The following is a 14,271-nucleotide window of genomic DNA, read 5'->3' as shown; positions in this document are numbered from 1 at the left end:
TTAGTGGCTTTTCACTAATAAACCCCTAATGTTGTACAGACATTTAGCTAATACAAATACTTGTTTAAAAATAAAGAATCATTAAATTAGGGATATGACCAGAATGCTGATGTCTGGTTCTTATTTGCTTTAAAATAAGATTTGAACATCTTTAGTTTGACTTTTTTACTTAGAAAAATGAGGTTCAAGCAACGGGGGGAAAAAATGCTCTGTAACTTTATTTTCAATTAAGCCTAGGCCATGCAAGAAAAATCTTTTCCAATCAGAATACCTAAATGGATTTGACAGTTTCATATTTTTCTTCTCTTTCCCTTTACCAAGAATATATACATGAAAAGAACTTTATTTAAAAATGTTCCTGACAACTGGTCCAACATTTAAATTTTTATTATTTAGTACTGACTGATGCCTACAAAATTATTGATCCCATTCTAGTTTTATACATATGTATGTAGTATTAAAAGCACTTAAGTGAAAAGGAGACTATATAACCATTACAAGATTATTAAAGGAGTTATCAAATCAAACTTTTATTCTGTTTTTCTGGGCTTGATCGATTGCATTTTGAGCATCCCTTTGTGAAACATCTGGCTGTTTCTACAGTGTTAAAGCAGTGGATTAAGGGAGTAAACTTTGAACTAGCTAATTATCTAACATAGAAAAGAAAAGAACCTGTGAGATTGAATTCCACTTTGTATACAATTTAGTAAAGTTATTTTGCATTTGTTGATATACCCATACTAGCTTTGAAAGCCAAAAAAGGTTTATGATTGGTTCTGCACGATATGTTAACTTAAAAAATAAACTATCCACAGCATTTTTGCTTCTGAAAGTATTTTCCTCATATTAAATGTGCTGGTTATAGTCTACCTTCTAAAAATAATGTGCTTGACCTGCTAGTATTTCATAGAAAGTATTAAAACAGTTAAGATCCTTAGGTATTTCTGCATGTAAATTTTCATTGAATTTAAAGGCCAGTTGAATAACTGTAGCTTAATATAAGTAGCTCTGTGAAGTGTGGGTAGCTAATCTTAAATTTTTTCAAGCAATACATTAAAACCCTATTTTGTATAGATGAATCAAGCTTCATCAATTTACATCGTCAAGATTGCATTTCATGTTGCTATTTTTCCATAGCACTAGGAAGATAGCAAGTAAAAAATATGCACTAGGCTAGAAACATACTGTTCCAGAGATCTTAATTTACTGCCTGGAATCAGCCATCTTAGGTGACCACCCTTCTGCGCTGAGAGTACATAGTACTTTATTTAGTTTTAAAGTAAACTAGAGCTACTTCTACCCTGGGTTACTCTCTCCAGTGTCTATAAAAGTGAGACAGAAGTTCAAATTTGTAACTTTGTGAACTTTTGATTTTTTTGTATGTGTTTAACTGGATAAAAAATAGTTTTGTCCTATTAACTCTAACAGAAACCTTACCTCTGATATCATTATTTTAACTGTATTAAGTGTATGTTTATATAAAGTATTCATAAGGCCAACCAACAGTCTTTTCTGTTACACAATCAGCTTAAGATCAAATATTAGGAAATGTTGGTGTTTATATAGAACCCATTTTGAACATAGTGATTTGTGATGTTAATTAGACCCCAAGTAGCGGTTATAGTTTGCATGCTAAAAATCCCTAGAACACACAAAATTTTTGTATGTTTGTCTATAAAAATAGGTTTCTGAATTTAGCTAAGAGAGTAGAAGGCACCCCAGAGGATATTCTGAATATGTTGGTAGAGGAATTTATATATAGTCACATTTTGCTTTTAAAAAGTTTCTTTTAGTTATGGTCAGAATTTGAGAGTGTAGATTGGAAATAAAGTACAGATGTTCATGTTTGTATGGATATAAGATAAAAGTGTAAAGCATACATCAGTTAATATTGAAATATTTATAAGGATTTTCTTTAATAGAGATTTATATAATTTTAAAAACCTTAAAGTTAATAGTGTAATTATTTTTACCAGAGTTCATTTTAAACATGTTTGTTTAGGTTTTACCGCAATCACAGCAACCAACCCCATTTGGCTAATAAAGACGCGGTTACAGCTTGATGCAAGGTATGTTATTTCATTAAAACAAAGTTAAACTTGGTTTCAACTAATTTTTTTTCTATAAATTTATATCAGTGAGATTTCAATGCCAGGTATTTTTCTTTTTGGTGTTGAATTTTTTTATTTTGTTTTGTTTTTGAAATTTGGGTCTACCATCAGAAGCAAAAGTGATATAATGGCTGAAAATGTGATACTTCAGGAAGGAAAGTGTATTGTGTTTTTAAATAGAAGAAAGAAGCATATATTAACCTAGCCCAAGCAGTGATACTTTTACCACATGGGTGATTCTAATTGGCCTCCAACAGCTAAATAACCCACATGATCAACTAGTCCAAGCAAAATCTTTGAGGATCATTGCTCAAATTCAGTACCTTTACATACAGAAAGCCCTGGCCTGGGATTCTGCTCTCATGTTCATAGACTTCATTCATCTATTACCACTGACTACTTTATGGTAGCAAGATTCATTCATTCGATAAATCTATATTGAACAAGCACTGCTAGGTTCTAGAGATAGACCAGGAAGCAGTGGGGACCAACTTTAAATGGAATAGTCAAGGAATGGTTTTTTTGAGCCCATTTTAAGCAGAGGCAACAGTCAGTGCAAACCACCTAGTCCTAAGTTTAGGGCCTTTGGTGTGTTCTGGGAATTGAGAGAAGGCCAGAAGTAGTACAGCTTAGGGTTTGCCATCTCAACTCCTGTTGGCCTTTAGAATGGAGGATGGGGAAAGGTGTTACGTAGAGAGGTGATCCTGTCTGCCTTGTAACAATAATAATGTTAATAGCTTTGGAACTATTTTTGCCTTTCAGTCTGGAGTAGACTAGGCATAACCAATTTCCACTGTTTTTTATATTCAGGGTTTGGGAAGTAGTGTTGTATCTTGTAGACTTATAAATAAAACTGATCTAAGAAATCATTAACAATTACGCCTGACTAAATATCTGTTTTCCACATCCTGTCATATTGAACTGTATGTTATTTGGAGCCTTGAAAAGTCCAATTCTTCTTTTATCTGGAATAATTTTTAACAAAATCTTAAGTGATAACAGCAAAACTCAAAGTTTATTTCTCAAAGCCAAGTATCTGAAGGGTAATCATGGTGGATAAGACAATCCAAAGGTTAAGAAAGTGTGAGATGACAGTCTATATTATTAACTAGCACGGGTATCCTTCCGTATATTATAGGGTGGATTTGTAGGAGATCCAGGAAAAGCATGGCTTAAAACTCTTTAGTATCAATTATAACACAAGCCAGCACAATTTCTTAGGCTTGGGAGTGGGGAATGGAACAGGGTTGGGGTAGTTGTGAAATGTTGATTTAAAGGTACTAATTTATACTATCCTGAGATCAAGAACAGCACTGATGTGTTTGCATGTTACCCTTTGGGACTTGTATCTCTTTTAACTTTGTAAGGAAGTATTTGATGGCAGAAACGATTATCAGTTGGTTGCTTGGGTTATTCAACTAAGGAGGTATTTAATGTCAGTAATTGAGGACAGCCATTAGTTCGTAAAACTGGGGGGATCTGTAGGTTATCAGGTAGGTGGCTTAGTTGTGGTTTTATTTTGTTATGTCAGAAATAGGTTGTGAATAATTTATAAATAGGTAAATTTTCTACTTCTTTCCCTGTGGGTAGCATTTAAATAAATTTATTATAGACAGGTTTATATTGGGGGAAATTACAATGTAAGGTAATATTTTTACAAACTCAAAATTATATACTTATGTAAGTGTAGGTGCCGCACCCTTAAGTAGCACTAAGAACACTTTCTTGGGCCCAGTATTCAATAAATACTTGATAACCGTAGAGGTCCTCATTCACTGTTTATTAGGATACTGAAATGAAAGATATGGCCATTACCTTCAAAGTAAATTTGTTTTAAATTTACCCAATCCTTTTGGGGAAGAACTGGGTGAGTCTGGAAGAATCCCTCAGATGCACAGAAATTAGATTAATCATGCTCCTTGGTTTTATGATGTACTGTCATCATTGGTACCCCAGTCGTTCTTTTTATGTTATTAAATGCAGAAGAAATCTTGGCAACTTAAAACTGGGTGTAATATAACGTGAGTGCTTTTTGTTTGTTTTGTTTTTATCTTGAGCTACAGTCACAGTATTTGGACAAAGGATTTTGTTGCTTATCCCTACAAACTACAATGAGGACGTGAAACTAAAGATTCAATGTAGTGTATTTTGCATTGAGTAAAATAAACTGCTTACATGTTACCCATCTAATATGACAAATTTGGGACAAAAGAATAGGAAATCTAAAATGAATGTTTTAAAATTCCAACTTCAATCCTTCATGAGTTAAATATTTCTACTATATTTTATTTACTTTATTTAAAAACCTGTACTACTTTACTTACATCAAAAATACTTTTCTGTTGTGCTTTTCAGGAGTCGTGGGGAAAAGCGAATGGGCGCTTTTGAATGTGTTCGTAAAGTGTATCAGACAGATGGACTTAGAGGATTTTACAGAGGCATGTCTGCCTCATATGCTGGCATATCAGAGACTGTTATCCATTTTGTTATTTATGAAAGTATTAAGCAAAAACTACTGGAATATAAGATTGCTTCTACAATGGAAAATGATGAAGAGTCTGTAAAAGAAGCATCAGATTTTGTGGGAATGATGCTAGCTGCTGCCACCTCAAAGACTTGTGCCACAAGCATAGCATATCCACACGGTAAGAGGAGTTGAGTTAGTGTAAGTACTGTTCTGTTAATTCAGAAATACTCTCTCAACTCCAGCCAACAGCCCCTTATTCAACCATTTATAATTTCACTGAATTGCAGTATTTATAACAAAATACAGTTCTTAGGAGTTCATCATAATGCGATCATATCTGCATAAGTTAACATACTTGTAAAGCAATGTTAATGTGTCAGTATATGCTATAGTGGCATGGTGGTGGTTCAGCTTGGCTCTGGACAGATTTTAACCCAGAGGCAGTCAGATTCCAGCCAGGAGACTTTGGGGCAAGTTTCTGTTTTTTTTGAAACAATAAGGATGTAGATGGTATACTAGATACTTTATATACATTATTGCTACTCATAAAAACCTGGCTAAGTCTAGGTATGCTAGAACATAACCACAACTCTTCATTTCAAGTGGGAAACAAGAAATGTTAAGATAAGTAACTTGCTCAAGGTCACATAGTCGACTCAGTGATGGAGCCCAAATTTGAATTGAAGTCTAATCCCAAAGACCAAGCTATTTCATACTATTTCATGTTGACAAATAAGTATATATGAATGGTTTCTTTTATTTTTGTCTTTAAGTTTTACAATAGTAACTTGTTTCATAAATAGCCAAGAAAATCACTTAAAAATTGGTCTGTAACATGCTGAGGGTTTTTGTAACTTTTTGTTGTTTAAGTGGAGCCTTGATTTTGGTGTTCTTGAGGTGTTTTGGTTTGAGTTTTTTAATCTTAAGTACTTTTGTTACACTAATTAACATTTACACCAACCATTGTAAAGCTAAGGTTCTAGTTAAAGCTGTATCAGGAAAAATAAAACAGGTCTAAGAAATGAGTATCTGCTTTGAAATGTAATTTATGAAGGAAACTAACTACTCAAGTTGGACTAGGAACTTACCCAGTTTCCTGAGGGAAATCCTAACTTCCTTAAGAGAGGTCACAAGAGGACAATGTCAGCAGCATTGTTTGGTCCTGGCCCCCTGTGGGAGGGCCAGGATGGTGGCCTGCTAAGGTGAGAGTGCTTTGGAGTTTTAAGTATCCTGTCCCTTCAAGTAAGATAATGTCATTACAAGAAGAGGTACAGTTTATAAACAAAATTTCAGAGTAGAATGTATAAATGGCATGAAGTTAAGGTAGGACATGAGATTGCAAATGTTAACATTTGCAGTGAAAACGGCTTTAGGCCATTTCCCACAGGCCCATCAAGAGTAGTGTGTTGAAAAAGTTTGAGAAATAATGAATGTGGAAAGAACATACTTTTCTGTCGGTAAAGCTCTGAATTCTTGTCCCAGCCTCTACCCTCAACTGACGAAGACCTCTCAGTAGCCCCAGTTTCCTTACCTTTTAAAATGAAGAAAAATTGGACTAACTATGATCTTTAAGATCCCTTTCAGCTCTAAATGTTATGATTTTTGCCTAGTTGCTTCCCAGATGAATGGGGCCTTTTAGCAGGCGTTTTGTATTTTAAACACTGGCAGCCTCATCCACATAAAATTTCATGTTGGTATATATGGACCATTGTGAATAGATTAATAATTCTATTTTCTAATTATACTGTCCACTTTTTTAAAATCTTTTCTGCTTATTTCTCACTGTAACTGTTCATTTTTTATATTAACCTCCATTCCCTTTCCTGCTTCTTTGCCTTTTTCTTTTTATCACATCTATTCTTTTTATCTATACCTAGTATACAACTGATAGTTTTATTTCATTTTGTCTTTTACCATTCAGGAACCTATGGAATTTTATAATTAGTATACATGATTTTAGCCAGCTAACTTAGAGGTTTGATGTAAGACTGGTTTAATAAGTTAGACATTAAAAGTCATGTATAATTTATCCTAAGGTTATACTTACAGATAAATTTATCCTAAGCTGGCACTTACAGGTAAATGGGATATGATGTGCTCAGTATTAGAAGGATATAAAAATATCACTAATGTTTAAATAAAATGACTTTATTTTTTTCCTAAACAGAAGTTGTAAGAACAAGACTACGTGAAGAGGGAACAAAATACAGATCTTTTTTTCAGACACTATCTTTGGTTGTTCAAGAAGAAGGTTATGGGTCTCTTTACCGTGGTCTAACAACTCATCTGGTGAGACAGATTCCCAACACAGCCATTATGATGGCCACCTATGAACTGGTGGTCTACCTCCTCAATGGATAACAACGTCAGGCTGTTGTACTATGAAGAGGAAAGACCAAAAGATTCCAGTGGACCATGGAGTGTCGAAGCCAGCATGGTGGACAGAAGAGAAATGGTTTGGGAACATGTAACTATGCCTAAGTGGAAGTCTGGTTGTAGGAATTAAAATAATCGTAACCACATTACTTGGTCCTTTTGGTAATGTGAAAAAAACCTCTGCTGCCTCCAAGAAAAAGCCTTTAGAAGCACTCCATCCTCAAAATTGCCATTTTCTCTCTCAACGTCCATGGGACACAGTTGCATTTGTTTATTTATGGCAGTCAGAGCATAGTGTTCATTCCATGAATACTTTTCCAGTCTTCTAAACAAAGCCATCCCTACTTCTATACTGTACTATAAACTATCCAAAGATAGCATTGACAGTCAGAAATTTCTGACTTTTGGCTTCTGTAATTATTGTAAAATAACAATAGTAGCGAGATCCTCAGTATTATTTTCACATTTCCTTGAGAGGATATGGCCCAATATTTAAAAGTTAATTATTTGGCATTAGTAGTCACTGTTTTGACAACTAATGAAATAGTATCTAAATACCTTACTACTTTTACCTTTAAAATGTTTTGGTTTTCACTGCTAACAGGTGCTTGATGTTTAGCATAACGTGGACACTTAAAATTGTTCATTATCATATGAAACTCAAAATGGTAATAGTTTGGGACAAAATAAACCAGTAAAATACTGATTTTTGGCCATTTCAGTAACTTGAGCATGTCTTCATATCTTTTCTAACTATGATACATGAATGAATGCAATTGTCAATTGTCCTTTCAGCGATTTACTAGTTTGAATTTGAATTACCACATGTCACACTTAGCCATCATTTTTTTAAAGTGGAAAGTTTTACCACTTCTGAATCTTTCTCTGCTTTCACATTAAGAACTTGAACCTTTGAGTTATTTCCAGAAGATCTGTATAGATTGCATTTATTTTGTAGAGAAAATGGTAATTTTCAACTTGCCCTTACAGAGTTTTTTTTTTTTAAGGTGACTTAAATATTTGGGGCAGGCAGTACAAACGTTATAGAAGAGGGCTCTCTGCTATCTGATTGAGCAGGTAATGATCCTAATTGACTTAGTTTTGTGAATGAAAAAACTGCTTTTGAAAAGAAATTTATTCTATCCTAATTTCTTGAATGGTAAATCATAGAAAGATTCAAGTTAATTCAGATTAAGTGTTCTAACAGGATATAGCTTTTACATTTTGCTGTTGAGTTCAACTGCACCTTTTAATACTTTAAGTGTATTATATGTTTGGCCCTTATGAAGATGTTGGCTGTAATTCTAAGAGACTTTAGCTTATGGATGTTGCTATACTGGTGTGAAAAAACTTCTACAATAAACTCCAATGTGGTACTCATTTCAGTATACATGAACTGGACATTTTGTGCAATGGCTTTACCTTAAGAATGACTCTTTGTGAATGCACTTTGTGGCCTTTTTTTGAGGGGGCGGGTAGTAAGAGTAGGAGAGAACTTCATGTTAAGGTTATTTTTTTAAAACTCATGTATGAGGCAAACAGTATTCATAACATTTTTCTGGGCTTTAAGTATGTTTTGGAAATCTTTAATATAAATGTTTTAAGTATTCTATGCACCTAGTGACCTGACTAGAAAATTGTAGCATGTCATTGCAAGCTTTCTCTGCTGTCACCAATGAAACACAGTGCCCTCTTAAATTCCTTCACCTTCTTAACTTCCTTGCAATCAACAGTAACTGGATGTTTTTGAGGTGCTTTGATTGGAATTAAAAACATTCCAATCTATTTGGAGACCAAAGGCAAATTCAGTTTCATTATCTTTGGGGTTATAACTTTTATGGTGAATTTCAGCTTTGACATTTATTGTAAGGAACATGCCAAAAAAACCCACAAACAAACAAAAACAACGGGTTTCTAACTTAAATCTGTAGAGAAAGTCTCCATCTGTAGTGTTTGCCTTTTTAGGTGCCACTTGTACTGCCTAATACAGTGCCATTTGCCTTGTGAAGATCTGTAAATACTACTAGTTGTACTGAATGTAGGACCGAGACTCGCCCTAATCTTAATGATCTCAGTACCCCACAAGTGATTAAGAATGATGTGAAAACCAGCAGCTAAGGAACATCTTATTATTTAGTTGTAGCAAATTCATAACAAGTGTCCTTCAAGGATGAACATATATTCTATTCCTGTTTGTATTTAGCAAGTAAAACTTTAGTTGACCTTTAGTGCATTATATTCAGCTTTTAAAAGTCAGTTTTATGTATGTACTGGAAGGAACAGATCTTAGAGCCTTAGACTTTGTTTCTTTGTGCAACAACTGAAGAGGGACAGTGTCATTTATTTTAATTGGTTTTTTTTTCCCCAAAGCACAACCTGCTGTAGTTTATGTATGACAGAGATAGCTTAAAAAAAAAAAAGAAAACTATATAAAAGTTATTTATAAAATTTGTCTCTGAAACATTTCTTTGAGATCCTTTGTTTAATGCAAATGTTTAAGAAGAAAAACACGTACTTAAAGCATTGGACATTGGACTTTTTTAAAAACTGTTTTGTTTTCATCTATTTTCTATCAGATAACGTTTCATTTCTAGTATAGAGGTGGTCTGCACTCTTTAGATAATTACGTGTTTTTATAGAATCTTCTCAGAAAATTAAATAGAACTTATTCAGGTTAAAGCAGTAGATACTGGAAGAGCAGACTCCCATGAACAGCCGATAGAACTCCAGTAGCTGCGGTGCCTGTGGCTCACAGAAAACAGTTTCTTAAATTCCAGAGTCCAAATCTGAGAACTACCAACCCGGTGATGTGAGGTCCCGTACAGTGATTTAAAATCCAGGAAGAAACTAGATGCAGAGCTTTGTCTTAATTTTTATTATATACGTAATGTTGTGGAACTAACCTTACTGGATGGGGCCCACAGGTAATTGATTTGTAACTTTAAAACCAAGACAGACTACTATTAGATTATTTAATCCAGCCTTTTGTCTCCTAAAACCTAGTGCCTAATGCCCATTGTAGAATAGCATTAGTATATTAGGATCAGCAGAGTTTGGTTTCAGAATGAGTATTTACTCTTACTGGAGCATAAATATGTCAGCATTTTTAGGTTTGTTGTAAGTCACTAAAAATACTGATTTGAACTTGAAGGATTAAAATGCTAGAAATAAATCTATCCTTTACTCTTCCACCATTGCTCATGCCCGTCTTTTGTTGTTTACATGCTCTTCTGCCCAGAATGTTAGTAGGGACCCTTAGGGGCTGATTAATAGTTCAGCTTTTTTCTCCTTCAATACCGATCATGATTTTAACATTCCTAAGAATATAGCTATTTCTGCATTATTTAAATTGGAAGGAATTTTAATTCTATAAAAATACTTAATGTACTAACTTTCTGCCCACTCAGATCTCTGTCATGCCTTTATATTTTTCATTAATCTATATGCTGCTTTTTATGCTACTCCTTTTAGGAACTGAAAACTCTAGTTTCACTCAGTTTTTGTGTTAATAAACATTTTGAATGTGTACCCCTGCATATGTGAACAATTAAATTATGGCCTGTTGGTCGTAGCTAAATAATCAACTTTCAGAAGAGTTGATATCTTTTGACCATTTATGTGAGGGTTGCTATTCTTGCATTTCTGTACATGGCTGTAAATTATGTGCATTTACTCTGTATTTATATTAACTAGCTGAATTTTATTTGAATTGTTAAAATTTTAAAAATTAAAACATGCTCATGAAAATGTGTGTTGTTTTTTATAACGTATCCTAATATATTGGGATGGTGAGGATATAATTGCACTTTCTTAGGATTTATGTAGAACAAAAGTGCATTGCCATTTTCAAGTTAAATGTTAGGCTATCTGCTAGACCTAGTGATATCTCTGGTAATTGAAAGGTCAAATAATCTTACTCTCTCATAGTTAAATATTTTCCAGAGGTTTATTGATCTTTAAGTCTTACTTTTCAAAAATGTTTCAACATGCAATTTGCAAAGAGCATCTGAGAAATTAGAGTCAAATGTGGTTATTTGAGTGACCCCTCCCTAGGTTGTAATGTTTTTTTGACACTTGTAGCTTTTCTTTTTTTAGTTTCAGCCTTTAAAATTCAGCTAAGAATTTTTAAAATCTTAAAGAGCTGGAAACTTGTTAGAATAACCAAATGAATCTACATGTGATAGGTTGAAATACAAGTGACACAAAGTGTTATGTGGTACCTACCTACTGTACATTTTGTCTGTTTTGTTTTATTTAACTTTTCCCCAGTTGTAGTTACCATCAAACATCACCAAGTTTTATAGGTGAGGAAACCAGGACAAATGTGTCATGTTCCATTTCTCAAAGTTAACATGAAGTTGAAATTATTCGACCTATTAGCGGTAATCTTTCCACTGAAGACAAGTAGTGGGTAAGGTGAAGACATTGGACTAAATAATTGTTGAGGTTGTTATGTAAACTTAGCTCAAGTGTTCCAAGTTTAGATTGTGTGTATGTATGTTCATTATCAAATATCAGGAGCTGTGATAGTAGAAGGAATTTGTGAATTTGTGATTTTTTAAGGTGCAAGTGTGACATCTATACAACTGCTAAAACTCAGGCAAACAAGTAAATTATTTCATTTGCTTAATTTTTTGCATTGCACAGACCAGCAGGCTACCTGAACATACAGAATTTGATTCAGTAACTTAAATTCATAGAGTGCTGTGTTGATACGATTTCATGTGACTTCCCAGGAGCCTATATAGATTGGGGGAGTAGACCAGTGATACTTAGAGAAATAGTAGTCACAATGGGCTTTTTTCACTTGGGTGTTCTGACCATGAGTCCTGTATTTACACTAGGTTTTTCATCAACACTTGGGATGACACTGAGATGATTTGAAAAACGAAAACTCTTTCATTTCTATGTGGATTGGCTCAGAATGAAACTGGGAAGTAATGAGAAATAGAGTTACGGATGTAAATTGGAATGGTATGAACTGTCTTTGAAACTGATCTATTATTGGATTGTCGGGAAAGTCATGACATTTTTTCTGTTTTTCGTTGCAGAAATGCGTCATGACTTTCCTGACAACCCAATATATAGACCTTAGTTTATATCCTGAGGCTACTGGGGAACCATTGGATTTTTTCCCCCCAAAAGCATCATTGTAACATCAGAAAGTCAGACTTAACATTAGGTTCAGTTTGTCTTATGTGAGCTGCTCTCAACTAGACTACCATTGAGCCTCATGGATGTCCTGTGTTCTCTGGAAGTGTTATGGTGATTCTTCTAGATCTGGAAAGGTAGCCTGGAGAAAATAGTATAATCAGGAATTAAAACGATATAAATTTGACAGGCTGATAGGTGGAGGGGCGTTCCTTCTTGAAGCAAAAATCAAAGTGTTCTAGCAGACCCTCAGGAGAAATAACCCATTTCATTCTCTCCTGGGTATTAACTCAAAACAGATTTTGCAATTAGTTGGTAGACCCAGGATCCTAAACGTACTCTAATTCAAAGGAGCTCATCAAATCCAGCCCATCAAAATTCAGTGCTAGCCCCCTGTTTTCTGTGTTCTTGGGTCCCTACTCTTCCAGAGCACCTCATAATTTTTCATTGAGTCTTTCATTGTCAAAATAAATAGCCCACTTTGAAGCACTGCTGGACATTAACTTGCAAGGCTATCCAATAAGATTGATCTCCATTGTATAAACTTACTACTGTGTTTTGGTGGCTTAGGGCAGGGGTCAGCAAATTGCAGCTCACGATCCACATGCAGCTCTTGGGTACGTTCTGTCTCAAAAGTTTGCCAACCCCTGGAAGAGCCAATCCTGTCCCTCACAACAATTTAAAAATTATTTGAGAACCATAAATATATTTTTACGTAATCACCATTATGTGAATAATATCCTTTAAAATTTTTATAAATGAAACTAGGATAGTTTTATTTTCATTTTCAATTGTACTTCAGAGCCTGTGGCGCGACCCCTGGCGGCTCTTCAAATCTCAAAAGTTTGCCGACCCCTGGCCTAGGGTATTTGATTTATACCTTCCTAATCCATAGCACCACAAATCACAACGCATCCTAAGGATTAAAACATCAAAGATCTTGATTTCTGCTACCTGCATAATAGGCCAGGTTTTAGGGCCTACACTCCTAATGAGTGCAATTAAAACACTAGGTAAAACATTCTAGGGCCAGCCGATTGGTTCAGTTGGTTAAGAGCGCGAACTCTGAGCAACAGGGTCGCTGGTTTGATTCTCACATGGGCCAGTGAGCTGTGCCCGAACTGAGCTGCCAACAGGTGGCAGGATGACTCAGCTGGTGAGAGTATGTGCTCCTAACAACAAGGTTGCTGGTTCAACTCCATGGGGTGGTGGGCTATGCCCGCCCGCAACTAAGATTGAACATGGTACCTTGAGCTGAGCTGCCCTGAGCTGCCGATGGGCAGCCAGATGGTGACTGGACTTGGAGCTGTGCTAGCTGCGCCCTCCACAACTAAGATTGAAGGACAACAACTTGGCTGTTCCCCTTCCCCAATTCTCCAATAAAATCTTCAAAAAAAAAAAATTCTAAAATCTTAACACCCATAAGTTAACATGAATAAGTAGGCCAAAATACAAGCCATGATAAGAACCTGGAAAGTTAAGTGATCATACCAAACCACTTAGGACCTAGAAACATTTGCTGATCAAGCTATAATTATGGAAAGCTTTTCAGGACAAGGGAGACAGAAGTAGATGTGCAGACCCCGCTTAAGTCTGGTACACTCTTCCATTAATTTGGGGCCCCAGAAACTAGGTCAAGTATCAACCCTTGAACACAAAGCCCACATTTGTACTGCTAGAGTGGGGAAAGGGACACTCAGGTCATGACGTAGAATCCCAAGTACATGGTAGAAGCAAATCCCATTAATTTCTGGAAAAAGCAATCCTTACCTAGGTCATGGTAAAACAACATCAATAAATGTTTTCAAGAATATGAGCAGCACACAGTCAATAAGCACACAAGGAAACCACATCCCTGGTGACAACCCTCAAAAGCAAAAACAGCCCACTCCCAAAAAGGAAACATCTGGAGTTATCAATTACAGATTGTAAAATACAAATTAGTACATTTAGAAAAAATAAGACATGCTTGAAAAGAGAAGAATGGGACAATAAAAAATGGTAGAGCAGATTTGAAAACCAAATATAACGTAGAATGAAAAATAAAATGTAAAGCACAGCTGGATAAGCTGAAGGGAATTGTTTAGTTGAAAGATGGAGCACACATGAAATGCAGAATGCAATAAAGCAAAGAGGAGGGCTGGCCGAGTGGCGCGATGGTTAAGA

The 14,271-nt window shown here is 35.1% G+C and overlaps 1 protein-coding gene across 5 annotated transcripts in view; it reads left to right on the top strand.

The window, feature by feature from the left end:
• Positions 1-10,701, top strand: part of SLC25A36 (solute carrier family 25 member 36) — a 31,714-nt gene extending 21,013 nt beyond the window's left edge. For 4 of the 5 annotated variants that reach the window (XM_019646028.1, XM_019646026.1, XM_019646027.1 and 1 more), the window contains 3 exons: positions 2,003-2,069; positions 4,467-4,756; positions 6,746-10,701. In XM_019646028.1, the coding sequence (XP_019501573.1) occupies positions 2,003-2,069; positions 4,467-4,756; positions 6,746-6,939 (551 nt within the window). In that variant the 3' untranslated portion in view covers positions 6,940-10,701. Of the gene's footprint in view, positions 1-2,002; positions 2,070-4,466; positions 4,777-6,745 lie in introns of all 5 variants that reach the window. The other variant, XM_019646029.1, reaches the window with a different exon arrangement.
• The last annotated feature ends 3,570 nt before the right edge of the window (positions 10,702-14,271 follow it).

The sequence above is a fragment of the Hipposideros armiger genome, unplaced genomic scaffold (genome assembly GCF_001890085.2).
Source record: "Hipposideros armiger isolate ML-2016 unplaced genomic scaffold, ASM189008v1 scaffold_96, whole genome shotgun sequence".
In the NCBI taxonomy this organism is placed as follows: Eukaryota; Metazoa; Chordata; class Mammalia; order Chiroptera; family Hipposideridae; genus Hipposideros; species Hipposideros armiger.
This window is presented reverse-complemented; position numbering and strand designations above follow the sequence as displayed.